Raw genomic sequence first — 26,505 nt, 5'->3', positions numbered from 1 at the left:
TGGTCATGGCTGAAATGTCATTAATTATAATCCTACTCACTCAGAGTTGACTCATAAACAAGTATAATGATGAAGCACAATTTCTACAGCAATGTAGACTGTACTATACAAATGTAAATTCAATGATAATTGTATAAAAAAAATACACACCATCAAATCAAAAATAAGTACCATAAGGAGGTATAGTCAACCCAACTGAAATGCAAGAGATATACATACATATATATGTATGATCATCATCATCTTTTAATACCCAGTTTCCATGTTGGTATGGATTGGACAATTTGATAGAATCTGATAAACTGCAAGACTGTGCCAAACTCCAGTTAGCTTTGGCGTGGTTTCTACAGCTGGATGCTCTTCCTGGGTACTTTTTGCATGTGAGGACACCAAGTAACTTAGAGAACAACAAAACAAAAGAAATATCACCTCCCCCACCTCGACTAAATGGGGGTGGGAGGGTATTTGAGAGAGGAGGCATTGAGTTTATGCCAGATGTTAAAAGGCTAAACTATGATAGAGGGACAAATACAGATGCCTTCTTATAGAGGTACATGGTTAGCCTGCATTATACAAGGGCAGGTGGGAGTAACTGAGAAGATAAAGAAATCAGTGACAAGGTGCCAGAGCAAAGTCTCAAGGTATGATATGAAGGTGAGTGTAAGAGAGAATATGGACAGTGGATATAAAGAGGGTGGGGGATAATTTCGTAAGAGAGTGAGAGGAGAGTAACAAATGGTTAAAGATGGAGGTGGGGTAGAGGTGAATGTAGTGAGTGATTAACAAGAGTGGAGGCATATAATAATCAGCACACACACATATAAAAAGCATGCATTAGAGATAGAGAGAGTGTATGAGAGAGATAGTGTGTGTGTGTGTGTGTGTGTGTGTGTGTGCACGAGAGAGAGAGATCCACGGAGTAAACTTAAGTGTATAGAGAAAGCAAGAGTAAAATGAGAGTGGTGTTGATGATGATAGTAATGATAGTGATTGTGGTGGCAATAGTTATTTATTTATAAACAAATTAATAAAGGAAAAAAGAATGTCAACTGTTGAGTAATTTCTTGATTTTATTTTATTTGTTTTTATTTGTGTGTCTAAACCACTACCATCATCATATAGCTAGCTAGCTATACATCTGTCCACGCTTCTCTGGTATCATTCTGTGGGCATGGCAACTGCTGTCAAGGTGGAGACAAATCAGTATTGATAGGTGGAGGATGAAGGATAACAGTGGTGAGAGAGAGAGAGAGAGAGAGAGAGAGAGAGAAAGAGAGAGAACATGAGGGGGTTTTCATATTGTCATTGTGTTGTTATATCTGGTATACATGGAAACCAACTCTGAAGAGGGTAAAGGGGAAGAAAAAAAAAAAGACAGTGATGGAAGTGGTGGTGGTAGTGGTGGTGATGACAGTGATGGTGATGACAGTACTGTTGATGAAAATAGAAGTTACGGGAATGGTGGTGGTGGTAATGGGAACTGATGACGATCATGATGTTAATGGTGATGATGGCAGTGATGACGATGATGATATTGGGATAAAGAGATACAAAGATTTTTTATGTACCACAAGCAAAACAGTACTACATTTTGTCTGACAATTCAATTCATGTTACAACACGAAAAAATTATTAACTCGGTTAGCAAGCAAGCAAGAAGTTCTCAATTCAGGGCAACAACAATAACAACCAAAACCACACAAAATATTACGATAGAACCCATCAAAAATAAAAAAACATCAACAAAAGAGAATTCTTCCCTAGAATCCATATGGTTTCTAAGAAAGGCACAAGGCCACACATACTGGAGTGGGGGTGGAATCAATTATTTCAACCCATCTCTCCCTATTTAACTGGTACTTTCACTTTATGACTCCCCACACTATAAATGATGAAAGGCGAAGTCGACCTTGACAGAACTGAACTTGGGAGCATAATTAAGCACAGAGAAGTATTTTGTTTGTTGTTATGAAGAACTGAAGGCCTGTCATACACAACACAGCCAATGTAGTAAACCAAAGTCAGAAATTATCAGTGGAATGTAGAGAAAAATAGCCACGTGGAACAAAAACTGAAATCATCATCATCATTGAGCATCCACTTTTTCATGTTTGCCTGGGTTGGATGGAGTTTGATGCAGATTTTCTATAGCTGGATGCCCTTCCTATCACCAACCATCTCGTTTCCAAGCAAAGTGATACTTCTCCATTGATATGTTCATGTAGAATATTGGAAATGAATGACACTGCTTGTATGGCTGACACTTGTTAACTGTCAATGTCAAGATACATATGAGGGGGTACTAAAAAGTTCCAGGCTTTAAGGGTATCGCAAAAGGCTTAGTTGGAGGCCCAACCTTCCAAGTTCTTTTACAGGGCTTAGAAAAACTGAAGGACTGTTGCAAGAAGTGTGAATCTGAGACAGGAATATGTTCAATAAAATCATAATTAATTGATCCTCCTGTATTTTCTTTTACCCCTGTAAAAATCCTGCCAAAACATTTACAGAAATCTGATGCAGGCTTCTGCCTGGCCAGCTCTTGTCAAACTGTCCCACCCATGCCAGCATGGAAGGCAGACATTTCTTACAGCTCTTTACCTTCTGAATTCAAATTCTACCAAGGCCAACTTCACCTTTCATCTTTTCAGAGTAAGTAAAATAAATACAATAATAGCTCACTTTACAAGGACTCACTTTACGAGTTTTATTTTTCAAGCACAAGATCCAAATTTTGAATGAAGTGCAAAAGTTTCTACTACCATAACAAATGCTTCTGCGTGTTACCGACAAATTTATAGAGAATAAAAAAAAACAAAAAAACTTCTTCTAAGCAAACAACTCTAGACTTGTTTTTTAAAAAGAAATCTACAAGAAATCTACTATGAGTGCTTGTGAATCGGCAGTAGTGTCTACAAGTGAAGGTGTGCACGAGTAGTGTGAGTGAAAATGATTCAGAAAACAATTATAATAATATTTTTCATTATAAACGATTTTGACATTCTTTTTACTTTACATAAAATATTCTTTACCATTCTACTGTTATCTTACTGCCACTTATTTACAAGTGTTATAAATTTTATCGGTAAAATATTTTTCTGCCAATGAATTACGATTTATAACAGTGCTACTATGGGAAATTATTGCTCTGCTTTACAAGTTTTCAATTTACAAGTGGTCTCCGGGAATAAATTAACTTGTATATCAAGGCATTACTGTACCAGTTGAGCACTAGGGGTCAATGTAATTGACTTATCCCTCCCACTAAAATTGCTGGCCTTGTGTCAAAATTGAAAACCATTATTATTATTATTATTATTATTATTATCATCATCATCATTAAGGTGGTGAGGTGGCAAAATTGTTAGCACATCGGATGAAATACTTAGTGGCATTTTGTCCGTCTTTGTGTTCTGAGTTCAAATTCCACTGAGGTCAACTTTGGCTTTCATCCTTTTGGGGTCGATGAAATAAGTACCAGTTGAGCACTGAGGTCAATGTGATCGACTTAACCCTCCCAACAAAATTTCAGGCCTTGTGCCTTTAGTAGAAAGGATTATTATAATTGGTAAGGCAGTGAGCTGGCAGAATTGTTAGCATACCAGGCAAAATGCTTAGCGGTATTTCATCCATCTTTGTATTCTGAGTTCAAATTTTGTCACGGTCGACCTTGCCTTTCATCCTTTTGGGGGGTCGACAAAATAAGTACCAGTCAAGTACTAGGGTCGATGCACTTAACTTACCCCTCCCCCAAAATTGCTGGCCTTGTGCCAAAATTTGAAACCACTGTAATTTATTGGTAAAGTAGACAAAATGCTTAGCAGCATTTCCAGCGTAAGTTCTGAGTTCAAATCCTGCCAAGATCAATTTCACCTTTCATTCTTTTGGGATCAAGAAAATAAGGTAGCAACCTAGTACTTGGATTGATGTCATCGACAAGCCCTCTCGCAACAAAATTTCAGGCCTTGTGCTTAGTAGAAAGAATTATTATTATTATTATTATTACTGGCTGCAATAGCAGTAGTAAGAAGATCACTGTTCTACACAACCCACACTGTAGAATATTCCAGCTGATTACAAGATTAATTAGTTCAAACCTATAAATAACACACCCACTAGGTGTGTCAGTGAGTAAATGAGGTTACACTCATTACTTTAATTTACCTTACCAAGCATAGATGTTGCTTTCAGTTTAAGCTGAAAGTGCTTAGCAGCAGGAAAGACATCCAAGTACAAAGGAAATGAAAAGAACTTTTAATAGGAATGAAACAACAAGATAGCATGGGGAACGTATATATATGTAGCTAGTATGGACACTCATACACATATATAGCATGGACACTCACACATATATACACAAATATATTCATATATACACACACATACACGTATGTGTATACACACACACACACACGTGCATATATATGTATATATATATATGTATATATATATATATATATATATATATATATATATACATACATGTGTATACACACACACACACACACACATCATGATCATTATTGTCCATATTCCAAGCTGGTATTGATTTGGACAGTTTGACAAGCTCCAATGTCTGTTTTGGTAGGGTTTCTATAGCTGGGTACCCTTTCTAAAACCAACTACTTTACAGGGTATACTGGGTACTTCTTTTTCCGGCACCAGCACTAATGAGGTTGCCAAATAATTCACAAGACAAAGAAAAGACCCCTTGACTAAGTGGGGTAGTAGCAGCAGAGAGGGAGGTGGCTTTATGCTAGTCACTGAGAGGCTAAAATGACAGAGGGATAGGCATAGGCAGCTTACTATGGAGGAGATACATGACTACCCAATATTATACAAGAGTCAGTGAGAGTAGATGGAAAGAAGACAATAATGGAAGTGACAAGGTATCGCGATATACTTTCATGATACAACTGAGTTTAAGAAAGAATACAGATAATGAATCAGGAAGAGTGGGTTGATGAATTCATTAGAATATGAGAGAGTGACAGATGGTGAAAGGTGGATGCTGATGTGAATGAATGGAGGTGTGGCAGATGTTAAATATGGAGGCTGAGAGAATAGAAGTAGCTCAAGAAGGAGGAAGTGATAAGAGGCTAAATATGAAAGGAGGAGAGCAATAGATTAGGAAGTGTGGTGGTTAGGGGACGGGGAGAAAGATGTACAATGACAGAAATGGATGTCAGAAGTATGTAGGGGTGGCTATGAGTGGGAGAGAAAGGTGGGAGAAGGGCCATCAAGGGCAGCTATGCCAAAGTGATGAGAATGGCAGCATATAAGAGGTAGAGTTAAAAGTAAGGTAATGACAGTTCTAAGATGTATCTCAGGGAGGCACAAGAAGTAATCAGTGGAAAATATAAGGGGAAGGGATAATATTGAGAACGAGGAATAGATTCTAAAAGTGGTTCCAGCAAGAGAAGCAGGTAACTAGTAGCACAAAAGTGGGGTTGAAATATGTGCATATTCTGCTCTATGATTATAGCAGCTGAATAGTACTGATGTGGTGTATATATATATATACACACACAAATATAGAACTGCAAATATGCACATATACAAACACATAAATATATACATATATATATATATATATATATATATATATATATATATATATATATATATATATATATATATATATATATATACAAGTAGAGACATGGTTAAGAAGTCAACTTTGCAATCATGTGATTCTGGGTTTCATCCCACTACACTGAACCACACTTTATCACTGCTATGTAACTGAAACGTTATAGAGCAGTATTTCTCAACCATTTTTTTTACTTATGAACCTTTTCCATTCCTATTTTACTCAAATGGACCCTCCTAGCGATACAATGTTTAAGAAAAATCACTATATTTTTATAATTAAATATCATTAGGAATTGTATAAAAAGAAATTGTTAAAATATTCTGTTTTATAGAAGTATAACCAGTTTATTGCAGATAAATTCTAACAACAAAATCTTATATGGATGCCCAAAGACTTAAAAAAAAAAAATGGTAGCCTGTTATATAAGAGATTTCACTTATTTTTTAACAGGTTCAGCAACTATGAAGCAGCTCTCTCATTGGCTTAGAGTTGTATTGGAGATGAGTGTATGGAATATGGACATGTTAGTTAATTGTGTGGTGATGATAGTGGTATGTTCAGCTCCCAGTCAGCCTTGACTGAATAGAACTATAATCAAAGACATTCTCGGTATGACCACACTGACTCTTCACACACAATTTATTGCAAACTACATTATCCAATATGTCCATTTAATTTTAGAGGTGATAGAGTGTAATTTCAGAGATTAGGCTGCTAATTCTAACAGCTTGTGTAGCCATGTAGAAACTCCTACATTGGCTCATTTTAAATTTAATTTTAATTGGATATATGTTTTTTTAACATGTCATTATTAGTCTCAAACCTTTTATTTTGTCTGCGAAGCATAACATTGAGACCTGTGCCCCATCACTTGCCATGTCTTTCTAGAACTGCCTCTCAAACAATCCTATCAGATTATCCAAACAGATAATCTCTAACAGACTATCAGATTATTTCTAATGGCTGATAAATGTGATGGAGTTAAAAAAAAAAAAAGTAGAGCCTTTAATTTATAAAAGAAAATTTCTGAAATACCTTTTATCACTTACTTGTTTCAGTCAGTGAACTGAAAACCCTTATAGGGTTTTAGTGGAATAAGTTGACCCAAGTACATTTTTTTAATCTAGTATTTATCTCCTCTTTTGTTGAACTGCTAAGTTGTGGGGACATAAACAAACAACACCAGTTGTCAAGCAGTGGTAGTGGGGCAAAGACAGACATAAAGACATGCACAGAACACATACACATGTATTTATATGACAGGCTTCCATACAGTTTTCTGTCAACCCAATTTACTTCCAAGATAATGGTCAGCCCCAGGTTATAGATGACATTTGCTCAAGGTACTGCACAGTAGGGCTGAACCCAAAACCATGTCATTTCAAAGCGAGTCTTTTTACCACACAGCCATGCCTACACCTATGAATATGAAGAGTTGTGTTGAATGTCTCAGCTGTCAACTGAATTCTCATATATTTTAAATAATATCCATCACAATATATTTTCTTCAAAATAACCATGAGAATGTTTTTCTCTGCTTAAGGAACTGGTCTTAACCCTTTTGCTACTATATTTCTTCTGAGATATACTGCCTTTAGTTCAATTAATTTTTAAAATAATGAAGGACTTAGCAAAATAACTTCATTATTCACCTGGTGTTTGGAACCTAAATTAACACAAAATTTTGATTGAACATTTTATCTTCAGATGAATTTTGTATCATAGAACGACAAGCTGTTCCGGGCAGGTTGGTATCAAAAGGATTAGACCTTAGTCATCACTTTATATCATGACACGCAACACTGGATTTTGGTGTAGTGAGGATCTCAAACTTTTTATTCCAATGAAGACCTTTCACAAGCCAACTGATTTTACTGACTGGCCTTATAATGCCAACATAATGTTTGTCAGCCTGACTGACTTCCCTAACTGAATCAATGGAGAAAGCATTATTGTTAACTCAAAATCAATAGGTTGATGTCTATGTTATCTTGATGGTAGAATCCTACTTGCACAAGATAAATACACTACGAAGAGGCATGTAATACAGATATCTTCCAATGGAAACGTGACATTAGCCTAATCACTATTAGCAGCATTAGAGAGAAGTCCTCATATCATCGTCATTCCAAAACAACCTTTTTCCATGCTTGCATGGGTCAGACAGAATTTGCTGAGGCAAATTTTCTATGGCCAAATGCCCTCTCTGTTACTAACCCTCACCTGTTTCCCAGAAAGGTAACATTTACTCATGGCCAAGCATGTTTTCCATGGAAGACTGGAAACAAGCAATATTGCTTGTTGATGCTCACAATCATCACGAGGTCAAGACAAGAGTATACATACATACACATAAACATAGATACATACATACACATGATGGGCTTCTTTCAGTTTCCATCTATCAAGTCCAGTTAAAAGGCTTTGGTTGGTTTGGGAATTTTGTAGAAAACACAAGCCCAAGGTGCCATGCAGTGGGACCGAACCAGAGACCACATGGTTGGTAAGCAAGCTTCTTATTCACACAGCTACACCTGCGCTGTGTGATTTTCACATGTAAGAAAGAATCAGAGAATGTGATTTTGGAGCTGTACTTGCTTGGCAAGGAACTTATTCTGAGACTGTGTGTTGAAGCTAAAACAATTACATGGAGGAAATCATGTTAACCATTCGAAACACAAAAACAACTTTGAGATTCCTTTCATTTCTTAATAGTATACATTACCAAGTGTCAAAAGATTTCATTGTACCTCTACAAATCAGTCGCTGGAATGCAGCAGAATTGTGAAAGTGAACAGGTAACAAGAGTACATCAAATTTATTTGATTGTTATTTCAGTTGCAAATGGAGCAGAAGGTTTCTACAGTGATAATCAGTGCAGCTGTCTCTCTATACTGATAGTGCAGTGTTACTAGCAAGTTGCAAGTATGTGCAGCTATTTTGCTTCTATTTGTACCACTAATTTATAAGCTTATATATCTTATATATAAACCTAGGCAAAATCTGATTCCATGCTTTATCTAATATCACAGTACAACAGAGCAAGTTATCTTGAATTGCACTATTTTCATATATATAAAACTAACCATCACAAACACAGGATTTCCATGTTTGCAGAAATGGCCGGGAAAGCGCTGAGCATTCTGGCATTTATTCATATCCATTTACATCTCAAAATGAAATTCTGAGAACAATGATTCTATCGTTCAATCTCTCAAAGCTGACAAAAAGGCATCAGTAGTAAAACAAGGTTGATTCCATCAACTATAATCAACTGCAAATTTGTGACATTGTGCCAATGTGAGAAATCAATATGGAACTGAAAAGGGAACAGCTGTCCTCCGTTTCTAAACTTAATATTCATGTACAACACAATCAAACAGTCCCACAGATACAGAATTCTGTTCTATAATAACTGTATTTTAAGTATGATTTTGTAAGGAAATGAAATCTGAACTCCACACCATGTAAGAATATAACAGGATGATACAAAATATGGTTGAAGTTGCAATCATGCAACAAGTAAAATATATATTAAATTTATTTGATAAACTCATACAGAGTGAAACATATGGCCATCCGTAATGAATCGTTTTTATTTTAATTTAATGCAAAATCTTATCTTTTACTTGTTTCAGTTATTGGACTGTAATTATGCTAGAGCACTAGCATGAAGGGTTTAGTGAAACAAATTAACATCCTGGACTTACAGGCTTCTCTCTGTTCCCCTCTTCAAAATTCATTCACAAGGCTCTGGTTGGCCTGAGGATATTAGAAGGTACTTTCAAGGTGTCATGCAGTGGGACTGAACCCAAAAACGATGCAGGTGGGAAGCAAATGTATAACCACACAGCCAAGCCTGCACCCATAAAAGAAGCATTATTTGCAACCGCAATGAAACTCAAACACACAATCTTCCGATTCATAGTCAGATACCTTGTCTAACCCCATCTTCACACCTTAATTTGAGAATAACTCCAAGTTCATATCTAGCTGTTCAAATATTGAATTTCCAATATTTGGTATGGGTTGGACAAGTCTTACAGCAAGTTGTCATAATCTGGAGGTATATCATGCCACTGACACCTGAGAAATCGTCTGTAACAAGACAAAAGAATCTTTTCTTCTCTTTGTATAATTTTCGTTTTTTTAATTCAGAGTTACTGGTCTCCTGGGTAGGTTACCAGTCCTGCAGCTTGCAGAGTAAACATCTCTATTTCTTCATTCCATTTCTGGTATGATTTTTAAAGCTGGATGCCCTTCCTGTCGCCAATCATTTTGCAGTCCTGACTGTAAAGTAGTTGATGGTATGAAGAGCATCCAGAATGATTTTATTAACCACTAGATGCTTAAACTAAACTCTTAGTTCACAAACAAGGGCTCCTGATTTGAATCCAGTCATATGCAACAGAATACAACACTTAATGAAAACTCAAGATCAGTTCTGTTAAAACATGGATGTAAATATCACCTCTAAATTAAAAAAACTAATAGTCCTAAAATTTATTATCTTATTAAGAAAATTTCATTTCAGATGTTTAGGTATTTTATCAAGCTAAATCTATATTTATTGGCATTTAAAAGTGTTGTTTTAAATGCATTTATACACATTTTTTTCCATAAAATCTTTTGAGAATACTACTTAATATTAGTTTCAGAACATTTATATTTTTAGTGTAATATATGTTGATTTTTGCTGAATCAACTGTACTGTTTTTGTTGTACAACAACCTTAATCCTAAATACTGCCATACATTTACTCCAACACTCTGCTGTTTCAGTATTCCAATACCTTCCACTATACAATACTTTGAATTAGGCTAGCCCCTGGTGAAGTCACTGTGATTTCACATCATTGACTGAGAGCCCCATTATTCAGATCTTATCAAGAGCGCTGTGCTGCATTTCTAGTCAAAAACAGACTGTGGAGTACAGAACTTGTGGAGCTCCTAAATATTCAAGTCCTACCTCTATAATGAAAACCCATTTAAACAAATTCAATCTGAGGTTAATCAACAATAAAAACACTTTTGTAATCCCAGTAGCTATGAGGTTACATTACTTTACTAACACCATGGTCACCAACTCCAATCCTGCTACTGCTAACAATACTACAACTCAGAAAAGTAATTTAGAAAGGTCAAGTAATTTTGAAAGGTAAAGTAATTTAGAAAGAGTAATAGAATAAATCAAGCTTAGACTAGTCATTGGGAATAGCCAGCAATGGTGATTTTGACATATGAAACACAATCAGGAGAGACAGATGAATAAAAGGTACATTTCTATGAGCTCCCCCAGCAAACTATTTGAATAACACAATGCAGTAATTGCATTATCACTAATTTGGATTTGTGACTTTAACAGACATACTAGGTAACACAATGATGTCTATCTGGATGTACATGGAAAATATTGTTATATAACCTGGAATGGAGAAGGATCAAAGCTCTGAAGGCTCTGTAATGCAAATAACCTAGCCATTTTTGCAACATTAACCTCAGGAAACCAACCAGCCACCTGAGCACCCATCACTCAAACAACATATGTTAAATAAACTTTGTGAAATAACAACAAAAAAACATTCTGAATATTAATGTTTTTTTTTTTTCAAGTGAAGAATGCACCACTCAACACAGACTAGTAATCAGTTTAAGAGGTAGATGGACCCAAAGACAAAAGATAATCTGGTTAAGGAAGCTATTACAGCTGAAATAGCCCTAGGTCACACAGATTCAAGGAAATATTAGGTAGCAAATAGATGTGTCATAAAAAAGGAATTAGAGATTTATAGCACAGAACACAATTGTGAGTTTTTATAAGACAACTTGATGCAGGCCACAGATGAGATCTGTGGAGCAAGGTTCCAGCAAGGCTGGATAGAAACAAAGTGATAGAATAATATAGTTGATAGAACCATGAAAGCAAAGAGACAGTCTTTGAAAGTATGGAAGTGGGTAATTAAAAGAATAATATCAAATAAATAGATGAGAATCTAAACAGCAGGTAACTTAGTTGGGAGAGCTTTGACAATGCTCTGCAACATGCAAATCCAAAGTATGAGGTGTTACAGATTGCAAAACAGTGGTTAGGTATTTTCTCTGTAAAAAAAAAATACTTTGTGGTAAAAAATAACATCTTGCTATCATTACTAGAGCACCAATACAGTGTAATAATAATCCTTTCTACTATAGGCACAAGACCTGAAATTTTGAGGAAGTGGGATAGCTGATTACATTGACCCCAGTATTTCACTGGTACTTTTCTCATCAACCCTGAAAGGATGAAAGGCAAAGTCAACTTAGGCGGAATTTGAACTCAGAACGTAAAGACAGACGAAATACAGCTAAGCATTTTGCCTGGTGTGCTAACAATTATGCCAGCTCACCACCTTAATAATAAAAATAATAATGTAATTAATTGAGGCTCATGGTTCTGCCTACTTTGGTTTTGTTTTGGCTGCCATTAAAAAAACAGGTTCCACTACTATTTCATAGTTGAGAGATTAGAAATACAAAAAGCATTAGGGTGTTAAAAAAAGAGAATAATTTGCTTTAACAAATAAACCATACTAGTGTGGAAAAACAATTACGGAAAACAAAAACAAGACTGTTCCAGGAACATGGAAGTTTGCTATTACAACATTTAAGTGTTTGTTCAACTATTACAACCATTATTTAAAATTTCTATTATCTTTCACAATAAATGGTAAATAAAATTATATATATATATATATATATATATATATATATATATATATATATATATATATAAATAAATAAATAAAATCAGCATCATTTAGTTAGTGTCTGCTTTCCCTGCTAGATGGTTTGATTGGAGCTGGTAAGCCAGAGAGCTGCACCAAGTTCTGGTCTGATTTGGCATGATTTCTACAGCTAGATGCCCTTCCTAATGCCAACCACTCCAAAAGTGTAATGGGTGCTATTTACGCGCCACCAGCATGGGTGCTTTCACATACCACCAGTATGGGTCCCAGTTACATGACACCGGCAGTTACAAGTATATATATATATATATATATATATATATATATACACAGGTGTGGCTGTGTGGTAAGAAGCTTCCTCTCAACTACATGGCCCTGGGTTCAGTCCCATTGCGTGGTACCTTGGGCAAGTGTCTTCTACTACAACCTTAGGCTGACCAATGGTGATGCCCCAGTATGGCCTCAGTCTAGTGAGTGAAACATAAAAGATTTCTGTATATATATATATATACACACACACAATTTATTAAAATAAACTGCAATTTAGTAAAAATATGTGGTGTTCCAATAGGTATTCTAATGATCAAGCCCCTTTCTGCTTTCTACAGATACATATATATGCAAATATATATGTGAAACATTAAAAGTACAAAATAAAACATAAAATACAGAAATTTAAAAAAAATTAAAACATACCCTTTACTTTTGTTGTCATTTTTTAATTCCTCTGCAAAAAAAAACAAACAAACAAAATTAAATTAACAACGAATACAAAAAATATTTAACATTAATAATTAAAATGTTAATTTTCTAAATATAAGAAACATTAATGAAATGTTAATACCTTTAACATCAAATTAGCAGCTGAATTCAGGAATATTCAAAGAATTCTAGCAACTCTGCAACACATTTTGTAATTATCAAAATATCAGAAGATAATGAGTAAGAGTAATGAAATGACTTGTATAAAATTAAATAATTATTTAATTATTTATTTAATTACTGAAGTAATTAAAGCTGTATTTATGTCAGTCAGCTCTCCATCTAACAAAATATTACTAGAAGAAAGCAGACATTTTAATGTAGAATCCTTCTCAAAGTTTCTAACATTTTGAGGCGGTCGTCTTTTTCACAGATGCTTGCTTTGTAAAAGATTTGTTCCATCTGTAAGGGAATGTATACTAGCTGTCCTTATTCTGATCTCCACTATTGTCTGAAGATCAGAAATACAAAAATTATAGTAACAGTTAGTGAAATGTTCAACTACCAATAAAGATAATGAAATGCTATGTCTTGTATTGAGTTCCCTTTTCACCTTGTATGAGTGAGTGTACAGGCGCCATGCAGCTTGTGCGAGGGCGTTTATACATCCATATCCATTAATGGTTAATTTTAAAACATTTCTTGCTGTATTGCATGTTTATTTGTTTGTTTTTTTTGCATCTGTTATTTTATTTTTCATCTTCTATGTAAATGAAGCTATATCCTTTGTGTTGCTGCTTTTCTTTACATGAAATGAGAAGATACATAGTGAAACTGATTTTAACGAGTTATATCTATTTATCACAAGTAGAGACACATCTGCACCGTTGGATGCTCCTGAACCAGTTGTTAAGTATCCACCTGTGAGGGATTGATGGTAGATGTGTCGAAACAATTGTCATGCTTAATAAAAATTCTTGTACTTTCCATCTTTCATTTACCATATATATCAACTCTGCCAAATTAGATTGGAGCCTGGTGTTGCCATCCGGTTTCACCAGTCCTCAATCAAATCGTCCAACCCATGCTAGCATGGAAAGCGGACGTTAAACGATGATGATGATGATCATCATCATCATCATTTAACACATTTTCCATGGGTTGGCATGGGTTGCATGCCCTTCCTACCACCAACCACTTTACAATGTACTGGGTGCTTTTATGCAGCACCACCATGAGTGCTTTTACATGACACTGGCATGGGTGCTTTTTATGTAGCACAAGCACCTATGAGCCCACAAGGTAAGCATCACTCAGCTGAAGTGGGATGTAGGGGATATGCCTGTATGCAAGGACAACCAAGATTTTACTTAGCTGCATGTGTTTTCCCAAGCACAGCAAACCGTTAGAAGTCTTGGTCCTTCGTCATCTTCTCTGTGAGGCCCAACATCTGAAGATCATTTCTCACCACTTTGTTCTACATCATTCTGGGTCTACTCCTTCCATATGTTATACGTATGTACATATGATACTGCTATTGTTCATAACAGAACATGTGCAACCTGTGGAAAGGTGTGCTGTTCAGTTGGAGGATTAAAAAGACATGTCAAAAGACTTCATACTGTGGCACCTGTTCCTTCTGCTGGCCAGCACAACTGTGCATTATACAATAAAATGTGTAAATCTTTGGCAGGGCTCAAGAGGCATATAAGGGCCTCACATTGCATTATCAATGACTCATTTCAATGATTCTTTCTAGCAATTGCTTTGCTTGTATATGAGAAAGCAGCCACAGTGTGTGTGTGTGAGAGAGAGAGAGAGAGAGAGAAAGAGAGACAGGAAATCTCAAAGCAGATAATGGTGTAAATAGCAACATGTAAATATTGGGTTGGAAAAAAAAAAACCATTGCATAAAAAAGTTGAGGGCTGACCATAAGACTCAAACCCACATCTGCAAACATGGCATACATTCTACCATTACTATGATATGATATATATATATATATATAGCATATGTGGTGGTTTTAAGCTATAATCACCTCCTCTAATAAACAACTTAACTAGTGAGGGGGCTTCCTTGAGTAGATCAAATGTATTAACTGTAACCAGCAGTTATTGTCAACCTTTAGCTTCAATGTATAAAAATAACTTCTGAATCAAAATTAAAACATCTCAGCTTCTTCCCCACTCACTCATTCCATAAAGAATTCTCAATTAAAAGTACAAATATTTCAAACATTTATTTTCAAACTCCTCTGCAGGCTGCAGTATTTCCCTGAAAGCAACACAGTCCAAGTTATTTTCAGTGCTGTACACAACTTCTCCAGACAATATTTTCTACTAATGAATTTTCTAACTTGAAATTTGCTAATTTCACTGGCTTCATTGAATAGAATCTCATTCAAACAGGCAAAAAAATATAAATATATTTTTTCTTTCTTGAGAAAACCAACAGAAGTAGTTCTAACCATTCCTGATTTGCAGAAATTATCACAAAATTCATTCAGAGTTGCCAGTTGGTACCATTTAGAATGTCAACTCGATACAACTCATTTTATCCCTAATCATCCATCCCAGCTACATATGTGTATAATCATCAGTTGAGAGCTAAGCCATGATTCTATAAAATAATTTTGAGATGTCACCTGCTGGTGCCAAGAAACAAGAAAAAAAAAAAAAGCATCTAAATGCACTTTATAAAGTGACTGGCATTAGGAAGGGCATCCAGAAGCAGAAATTATGCCTAAGAAAACACTGGAGCATGATGCAGTCCTCAGAATCATTGAATTCTGTCAAATGACCCAACCTATGCCACCATGGAACATGGACATTTTAAAGATGATTATGATAATGACCTGCATGTTCAGATGTTACAGAACAGACATTTGATACATGTTTGTAGGCTACATACAGGGATTTACTACTAGAGATAAAAAGACCAAATGGTCAGATTATTGATTAACTAGACTAAATGCCCTTGAGTTACTAGTTCAAAACAACAACCACTATTCCATTGAATCTCTTTGTAGGTTGCTTTATGCATAGCTGTCAGCAACAGACTATAAAATAAGAGGAAAACCAGCTACAACAGACTAGGAGTTTGTTTAGAATGTTATGGGGGGGGGGGGGGGCACATCAACTTTGCAAAAACTAGAGTTAAATACCTGGCTCTGTCTCGGTTTGCCATGCTTCCTTCCTACTCGTCATGAATCCATAAACTAACTAACTTCAGTAATTGATAAATCATCATCATCATCGTCGTCTAACGTCCGCTTCCCATGCTAGCATGGGCTGGACGATTTGACTGAGAACTGGTGAACTGGACGGCTGCATCAAGCTCCAATCTGATAGAGTGGAGATAATGCACCACTGCATTGTGAAAGTAATGACAATGTATGAATGAAATTAGGTCAATGTAATGACATTTTCTTTTTCAAGTCCCAATGAAATAAGAGGACAAAGCCCTTAGCTTTTGTCTAATATTCAGAATTTGTGAAGCAATTACAGTTAATGGTTAGCTTCAATGGCTTAATGTGGTTGATGTTCAGTTTTGAGAAACACACACACACAGTACAATTCTAGTACAGATCACCAGCATATGCTCTCATTCTCTGTATATGTATGTGTGCATATATATATATATATATATATATATATATATATATATATATATATATATATATATATATATAGAGAGAGAGAGAGAGAGAGAGAGAGAGAGAGAGAGAGAGAGAGAGAGAGAGAGAGAGAAAGAGGGAGAGAAAGGTTTATCTTGACAAGGAGATAAAAATTTCCCTGGAGACCATTTAGCCAAATTGGTTGAATAAGCCATCAGGTGAAATTTGAAGGCACAACCATCATGAATTTTGAAATTTCATTCTACTCTCAGTTTTAAGTCCTTCCATTTGTAAATAACCTAGAATTTTCCTTAAACTTGCTCTAAAATAAAAATGTTAATTTAGCTATTCTTCCACAAGAATTTGTATGTAAGCAGTTCATTTTTGTATTTTTTTTTTTTACTAGGTCTGTTACCTTTCCTTCCTTTGGTTTGTATAAAAAAAGAAAAATGCTTTATTTAATGCTCAATGAAATTCACAGTACCTCAAACTACTATGAATAGTTGCTGGTGAACCAGACTGCACCAGGCTCCAATCTGATCTGGCAGAGTTTCTATAGCTGGATGCCCTTCCTAACGCCAACCACTCCAAGAGTGTAGTGGGTGCTTTTACATGCCACCGGCATGAGGGCCAGTCAGGCGGTACAGGCAATGGCCACGCTCGAATTATGTTTTCTACATACCACCTGCACAGGAGCCACTCCAGCGGCACTGGCAACGACCTCACTTGAATGTTTTTTCACGTGTCACCGGCACAAGTAAGGCAATGCTGGTAACGATCACGCTTGAATGGTGCTTTTTACGTGCCACTGGCACGAAGCCAGTCAGCTGCTCTGGCAATGATCACGCTTGGATGGTGCTCTTAGCGCTCCACTAGCACAGATGCCAGTCATTGAATTTGATTTTGATTTCACTTGCCTCAACGGGTCTTCGCAAGCAGAGTTTAGTGTCCAATGAAGGAAAGGTACGCATAAGTGGGCTGGCTACACCCCTGGCAGAGGCCTCGGGTTATGGTCTCACTTAGCTTGTTGGGTCTTCTCACACACAGCATATTTTCAAAGGTCTCGGTCACAAGTCATTGCTTCGGTGATGCCTAATGTTCGAAGGTCGTGCTTCACTACCTCATCCCAGGTCTTCTTGGGTCTACCTCTTCCACAGGTTCCCTCAACCACTAGAGTGTGGCACTTTTTCACACAGCTATCCTCATACATTGTTGCCACATGACCATACCAGCGCAATCGTCTCTCTTGCACACCACATCTGATGCTTCTCAGGTGCAACTTTTCTCTCAAGGTACTTACACTCTGTCGAGTATGCACACAGACATTACACATCCAGCAGAGCATATTGCTTCATTCCTTGCAAGCTTACGTATGCCCTCAGCAGTCATGGCCCATCTTTTATTTTTTTACTTGTTTCAGTCATTTAACTGCAGCCATGTAACTGAACCCAGAACCATGTGGTTGGGAAGCAAGCTTCTTACCACACAGCTATGCTGTGGCTTTGTGGCTATAGTGGTTAGAGGACTGCACTCACAATTGCAAGGTCGTGGCTTCAATTCCCAGATTGTGCAGAGCATTGTGTTCTTGAGCAAAACACTTCATTTCATATTGCTCTGCAATGACTGACGCCTGATGTGTGACATACCATGCACTTGTACAGGCAATGATAGGAGTAAGCTAATGTATATAATAAACATTTGATCACTATAAGGAAATGACCAAAACATCTGTGCAGTTTGTTGAGCTAAGAAACTGCCGAAACCTCATCTGTCATTTATGACAGAAGAGTTTAGTATATACATTCACACACACACACACACGTTTATGTGTCTGTATACTCTTTTACTTGTTTCAGTCATTTGACTGTGGCCATGCTGGAGCACCGCCTTTTAGTCGAACAAATCGACTCCAGGACTCAGTCTTTGGAAGCCTAGTACTTATTCTATCGGTCTCTTTTTGCCGAACCGCTAAGTTACGGGGGACGTAAACACACCAGCATCGGTTGTCAAGCGATGATGGGGGAATAAACACAGACACACAAACACACACACACACATATATATATACATATATACGACAGGCTTCTTTCAGTTTCCGTCTACCAAATCCACTCACAAGGCTTTGGTCAACCCGAGGCTATAGTAGAAGACACTTGCCTAAGGTGCCACGCAGAGGGACTGAACCCGGAACCATGTGGTTGGTAGGCAAGCTACTTACCACACAGCCACTCAAACATAAGTGAGTGTGTGTGTATATATATATATATAGAGAGAGAGAGAGAGAGAGAGAGAGAGAGAGAAAGAGAGAGAGAGAGAGAGAGAGAAAGAGAGAGAGAGAGAGAGAGAAAGAGAGAGAGAGAGAGAGAGAAAGAGAGAGAGAGAGAAAGAGAGAGAGAGAGAGAGAAGGAGAAAGAGAGATAGAGATAGAAAGAGAGAGAAAGAGAGATAGAGATAGAAAGAGAGAGAGAGAGAGATACATACATGCACACACATATATATGGAGTCATATTCATATGTATAATAAATGTATTTAATCTCACGAAATTAGGCCCTGAGGCAGAATGTCAGAAACACCAAAAACATATTCATTCACAACCACACTGCAGTGGTATTATAGTTATTAATTACCAGCTGTCAACCTTGTACAACAAAATAAATGAAATTATGCTTGTTATATTTTCGTTTGCATTTCTTATCAGAGGTTCTTCTGTTTACACTGTTTAACAGCAACAGCTTCAGAGACAGAGGTTTGCAATTCTTAAGTCTTTAAGGAGAGACAAAACTAGTTACTTGTTTCAATCTTTAATTCAAGCTGCTTTCTCCACACACACACACACGCACGCACACGCACACACACTGCATGGTTTTGCCATGGGGCCTAACTTGGCAGTCAAACAGGCAGATAGACATGCTTACTAAACAGATAAATATGAACTTGACTGTGTGGTTAAGAAACTTGCTTTACAACCACAATTTTGGGTTCAGTCCCACTGCGCAGCATCTTGGGCAACTGTCTTCTATAGCCTGTTGCTGACCAATGCTTTGTGCATGAATATGGTATGTAGTAACATATGGTATGTAGTAACATCATAAGTGTGTGTGTGTGTGTGTGTGTGCATCTTTGACAACCAGTGTTGGTTTGTTTATATCCCTGTAACAGAGCAGTTCAGCAAAAGAGACTGAAAACTAAGTACCAGACTTAAAGAATAAGTGCTGGAATTGATCTGCACAACTAAAATCCTTCAAGCCAATGTCCAAGTATGTCTGCAGTCCAATGACTGAAACAAATAAAACATTCATAAACAGCATTATACTGAAGCCTGGAGATCTATATATCCTCCTACTTCCCCTATCTCTTCCCTCTTGCCCCGAAGAAATACGTGGGCCTTACAGAAGGTAATTTCAAGGCCAAGTTCAATAATCACACCTTGAGCTTCAGGCACTGGGATAAAAGGAAAACAACCAAATTATCCAGTCATATATAGTCCTTAAAAGATAAAGGTGTCAGTTACAACATCCATTGGAAGATCTTAGCCAAGTGTAAGGCCTACACCAATGGCAGTGGAAAATGCAGTCTTTGTGATATGCAAAGATGGCTCATCTGGAAAAGCAGCTTAGATCCCACCACGTCTAAATTCAAGAACTGATCTTTTCGGATCATGTTCACATGTGGCTAAATATTTGTTATGTTTTTGATAACTGAAGAGATGCCGGCATGGGTTTCTGCCGCAACATCCAAAACTTGGAGTTTTATTATTGCTACGGAATAATTGTCACTCATGCAAACCTCTACCTTCCCCACTTACTACTGATCCTTCTAGCTAAGGTGCCCCTGAACATCCTCCACTACCTCCTGGGAGATACTTCTAATTCATTCTCTCTCTCTCTCTCCTTAATGTGAGCAGCCATGTAGCTCTTCTACAACAAAAACTTGCTCTGCTCCAAACATACCTTAACCTCCATCTAAAATACAGAGGCAACATCCTCCCTCCTTGGATTTATTGACTTGAAAGCGACATAGTGACCGCAACAGTGTTGTTGACACAAAAAAAGAAAAAAATACCCAGTACACATTGTAAAGTGGTTGGTTTTAGGAAGGGCATCAGTCACAGAAGCCACACCAAAGCGGACACTGGAGCACAATGAAGTCCTTCAACTCATTAGATCTTTGTCAAACTGTCCATTCCATGCTATCATGGAATATGGATGTAAAATGATGATGATGATAATGTGTGTATGTGGCAACTCTTTCGAAATCGTAATATACATTTTATAAGACTTTTAAAGACCTCTTTGAAGTAGACAACACTAAAACTAAATATACCCAACGTGAGCTTTCTTGTTTCTTCATAATTCCACACTAATGAATGAACAGCTTAGATTACAACAGAACAGACATTTTGCCAAACAAACACACCCTCACTTTCCACTACTCTCTCCTTCTACACACTAAACTGAAACAAGTGATTGCTGTCAAATAAGACGTTTTGACAACACCACCCACCACCAATACTTCTGATTTCAATGAAAGATGTAGTCTGTCTCAAGACTGGCTAGTAGTAGCAGCAGCAGCAGTAGTAGTAGTAGTAGTGGTGGTGATGGTAATGTTTGTTGGAGAAAATTGACCTACATTTTAGAAATTTAAAAAGAACAGACAACAAAGACTTCTAGTCTTTCTTGTTTGTAAATGAGTTGGTTTCACATAAAAAATGGAACTTTCTCCATACCATTTTGGTTGGAATTAGAGAAAAAAAATCTATGTTTAAAAAAAAATTAATATTATGGCTATCATCATCATTGTTTAACGTCCGGCTTCCATGCTAGCATGGGTTGTACGATTTGACTGAGGACTGGCGAACCAGAAGGCTGCACCAGGTTCCAATCTGATCTGGCAGAGTTTCTACAGCTGGATGCCCTTCCTAACGCCAACCACTCCAAGGGTGTAGTGGGAGCTTTTACGTGCCAGCGGCACGAGGGCCAGTCAGGTGGTACTGGCAACGGCCACTCTTAAAATGGTGTTTTTTACATGCCACCTGCACAGCAACCAGTCCAGCGGCACTGGCACACGACCTCGCTCAAATGCTTTTTTGTGTGCCACCAGCACAAGTGCCAGTAAGGCAACACTGGTAATGATCACGCTCAAATGGTGCTATTTATGTGCCACTGGCATGGAAGCTAGCTATGTTTTTAAGAAGCTTACTTCCCAACTATGTGGTCTTAAGTTCAATCCCATTGCACACCACCAAGGGCAACAGTCTTCTACAATAGCCTCTGCCCAACCAAAACTTTCTGAGTGGATCTAGAAGGCAGAAATTGAAAGAAGCCCATCATGTAGGTGTATGTGTGTGTAATTGTGCTTGTGTTTGTCCACCTGCCAGCTCCCCACTTGACAACTGGTGTCAGTTTGTTTACATCCCTTGTAACTTAGCAGTTTGGCAAAAAAGACCAGTGGAGTAAGTACTAGGTTTAAAAATAAGTACTGGGGGCAATTAAACCTTTTAAGTCACTGCCCCAGCATAACTGTCAGAAACAAGTAAAAGAAATATATTGTTCATTTGTATCACATCCATTTTCCCATGCTAGATCACAACTTATTACTGATGCTCTTCCTATTGCTAGCCCTTGTCTGTTTTTTAAGCAAGGGACTTTTATAAGGACTTAGAAAGTGTAAAGCTATGGACCAATTTATTGACAGGGAATGCCAACAAAACATCACTGCTTTTGCTCAAGCAGTTTCCTACAAAGATATCACAGAATATAAACATTCACGCAGAGACATAAACTAACAAACATTCACACACACACACCATCATCATCCTCATAACATCCATCCTTCCATGTTTGCATGAGTGAGAGGAAGTTTATTGAGGTAGATTTATTATGTTTGGATGCTTTTCCTACTGTCAACCCTCACCTGTTTCCAAGTCAGATAATATTTTTCCATGGCCAGACATCTTTACACAGAATATTGGATATGAATGATGAATGACATTGATTGTATGGCAGTGATACTCATTTACAAGTGGAGTCTGGTGTTGCTAAGAAAGCTATGTGTAAATGAATGGTTGTCAAAGTCATATAAAGAAAGAGTCAGTAATGTATCTAGTTAAATAATTTTAGTTTGCACTAGGTGTTCTAAAGCAGGGATTTTCGAACTTTTTGACTTGCGGACTCCTTTATATTTCAGGCTTTACCTTAGGGACCCCCTTATAAACGCTTATGAAATTTATACATAAATATTTGCTTAAAATAACATATTTTTACATTTATTTAACAGTATTTAACAAATAGGTTTATCGTCAATTAAAAGATTTCGATTAAAAAACATATATAAAATCAAATTGCCCATAAAAAGTATTTGCTGTCTATGGACCCCGTCTTGTCCTTGCAGACCCCCTGTGGTCCGCGGACCACAGTTTGAAAACCCCTGTTCTAAAGGAATCAGTTCTTAGCCCCTATCTGGCATGGGCCAGTGTGCACCAGCATAGTATCATACCACATGATGTTGTCCTTTGTTGTTACAAATACTACAAAACAGAGAAACCTGTCAATCTTTATTGTATATGTATTTTATATTTATTTTTTGTTTTAGTTTTTATGGTTGGAAGCCTTGTTATCAACAATCCCATTACAATAATAGGTACTCGATCAGGTGTTCATATTTGCTTACTCGCGAAAGCAAAACAGAAAAGAAATAGTAAAATGATTGATTAGTAGTAATTGTTTACACAAAAATCAGTCAAAACAGTTGACACCCTTTCAAATGCATTGTTTTTTTTATGTTCAAATTTTAGCATTAAAATTCAAAAGAAAAAAATAGAATTACATTTCATTCAGGACAGAAACTGGTAAAGAAGAACAGCTACTGTTGCCAAGAATGTGAATGAAAGAAAATCTAAAGACTAATTCTCCAATGATAGGACAGTAATATATACCTATATATCCAGTTTTTGTAAACAAGAAAAAAAAAAACCCAGATGTAAAATGTGTGTATGTTTGTGTGCTTGCAATACCTTACAGCTAAAACATAACCAGTTTTTTTCAACAACTCCTGTTCGCTTGCATCAGTCTACAAAGATGATAAAACTGCATTCATTCTAACCTTATGGTTGAATGGTTTAGTAATAAACAAACTGTGTTAATAAGAAAAATAATACCTGCAACTGTACACCAGTCTTCTATCACAAAAAAAGGGAGAAACTATTTTATTCCACACTGACACCAAGAAATAAGAAGCATGCACATACTACTTATTTAAAGATTTAGTTACATGTAGATGCAAACACACACACAATCATTCATACAAATACTCAACAATTCAAAGGATTGTTACACAGGCGCAGGAGTGGCTGTGTGGTAAGTAGCTTGCTTACCAACCACATGGTTCTGGGTTCAGTCCCACTGCGTGGCACCTCGGGCAAGTGTCTTCTACTATAGCCTCGGGCCGACCAAAGCCTTGTGAGTGGATTTGGTAGACGGAATCTGAAAGAAGCCTGTCGTATATATGTATATATGTATGTGTGTGTATGTTTGTGTGTCTGTGTTTGTCCCTCCAACATCGCTTGACAACCGATGGTGGTGTGTTTACGTCCCCGTAACTTAGCGGTTCGGCAAAAGAGACCGATAGAATAAGTACTAGGCATCCAAAGAATAAGTCCTGGGGTCGATTTGCTCGACTAAAAGGCGGTGCCCCAGCATGGCCACAGTCAAATGACTGAAACAAGTAAAAAGAGTAAAAAAAAAAAAAAAGAGTATACACACACAAAGTAGTAATACAATGAACAGGAAATCAGGAGGGAGAAAGGGTACGTAACAATACCAAAGACAGTTACAAAAAACCTAAACTGAATATCAATAGCATATTTAACATGGCTATTGGTTGTAGTAATTTCATTAGGAAATTATATAAACACACACACAGTGGTGCTCTAGCATGACCACATTCACACATGGCTGAAATGTATAAATGTTTATGTATATATATTTATATAGGTGCAGGTGTAGCAAGAAGCTTGCTTCTCAACCACATGGTTCTGGGTTTAGTCCCACTACGTGGCACCTTGGGCAACTACCTTCTACTATAGCCTCGTGAGTGGATTTGGTAGACAGAAACTGGAAGAAGCCTATCATATATACATGCATATATGTGTGTGTGTGTATACTTATGTGCATATTGGTGTGTTTATGTCCCTGTAACTTACTTAGTGGTTCAACAAAAGAGACTGATAGAATAAGTACTAGGTTTTTAAAAAAATCCTGGGGTCGATTTGTTTGACCAAAACCCTTCAAGGCAGTGCTCCAATATTGATGCAGTCAAATGACTGAAACAAGTAAAAGAATAAAAGAATATATATATATCATTGGTTTAATGTCCACTTTCCCATGCTTGTCTGGGTCAGGTGGAACTCACTGATGTAGTTTTCTACTGCTGGATGTCCCTGTTGCTAACCAGAGCCAAACACATTTTCACAGTAGACTGGAAATGAAAACATCACTTGATGATGCTCGTTTATAACTATCCCACTGTCTAGACGAAAGTACACACAAACATATTTATATAGATACACACACACAATGGGCTTCTTTCAGTTTCTGTCTACAAAACCCACTCACAAGGCTTTGGTTGGACCAGGACTATAACAGAAAACACTTGCCCAAAGTACCACACAGTAAAGAAATTGGCATTAAGAAAGACATCCATCCTCAGAAACCAGGCCAAAACAGAGAATGGAGACTGGTGCAGCTTTCTGGCTTACCAGCTCCTGTCAAATTGTCCAGTCCATTCCAGCATGGAAGACAAACATTAAATGATGATGATGATGATGATATATGTTATGTTGCAGAAAATTGTATCTGAATTCACTTCATCATCATCATCATTTAATATCCATCGTCCATGCTAGCATGGGTTGGATGGTTTGATCAGGGCTGGCAAGCTGAGGGACTGCACCAGACTCCAGTCTGATTTGGCATGGTTTCTACAGCTGGATGCTCTTCCTAATGCCAACCACTCCAAGAGTGTAATGGGTGCTTTTACATACCACTGGCATGGGTGCCAGTTGTATGACAAGTATCTGCCAAGACTACTGCCACATTTTTCTCAAGACTATCACAAAGGCTTCAGAAAGTAACAGAAGAATGTTTTGTTTTTCTTTTATTGCCATTAATTTTAAGTGACAACAATATGAATTAGACATTGTAGGTGAGAGGTGTTGACCAGTTCAACCACTTTATTCTTCCACTGAAGTTACTTGATAGTAGATTTAATCCATCACCTGGTTTATTATCACCACCTGGCCCTTAATCACTGGCACTGTTGCAAGTGCAGACATTAGGTTTCTTCATCCCTCTCTCCTACAAATTTTGCAGACAATTATCATGGACAAGCCTTCTCTTCTAACTAAACATTAAAAAACAAAAAGACTCTGACTTACTATTCTGTTGCACTAGTGTTTGAACAAGTCAAAGTAAGACGATACACTTGCAGAAATATTAGTGCTTCCACTTATCCAGCTATAAGTTAACCGGTCCCAAATGAACAATTACTTCTTAAACTCTTTCCAATGTTTATCTCCACCACCATCCTCTGGCTGTCCAACTTGTCTTCACTCCCATACCTGCCTCCCATGTAGATACAAACACACAGCATTTTTGGCATTCTTTAACAGCTGAATGTAGAGAACACTCAACAGGTGTGTATACACAGCTCCTGGGTCACTGTTACAGCAAATGTACTTATATACAAGCAAATGTACAAACACATTTTATCCAGTTACAGAGCTGACTAATATTAATGTGTGCATACATAATATATACACACATATACATACGTACGTACACATTTAAATGATACAGTTTGTAAAACTATA

The 26,505-nt window shown here is 37.0% G+C and overlaps 1 protein-coding gene across 24 annotated transcripts in view; it reads right to left on the bottom strand.

The window, feature by feature from the left end:
- The window catches only part of LOC106871743 (brefeldin A-inhibited guanine nucleotide-exchange protein 1), a 170,862-nt gene that overhangs the window by 108,822 nt on the left and 35,535 nt on the right, over positions 1-26,505 (bottom strand). For all 24 annotated transcript variants that reach the window (XM_089356411.1, XM_089356414.1, XM_014918362.3 and 21 more), the window contains exon 3: positions 13,014-13,044. In XM_089356411.1, the coding sequence (XP_089212537.1) occupies positions 13,014-13,044 (31 nt within the window). The remainder of the gene's footprint in view (positions 1-13,013; positions 13,045-26,505) is intronic.

This window comes from Octopus bimaculoides, chromosome 8 (assembly GCF_046866305.1).
Source record: "Octopus bimaculoides isolate indiv1 chromosome 8, ASM4686630v1, whole genome shotgun sequence".
NCBI classification, from domain to species: domain Eukaryota; kingdom Metazoa; phylum Mollusca; class Cephalopoda; order Octopoda; family Octopodidae; genus Octopus; species Octopus bimaculoides.
The sequence above is the reverse complement of the archived record's forward strand: the minus strand, read 5'-3'. Positions and strand labels throughout refer to the sequence as shown.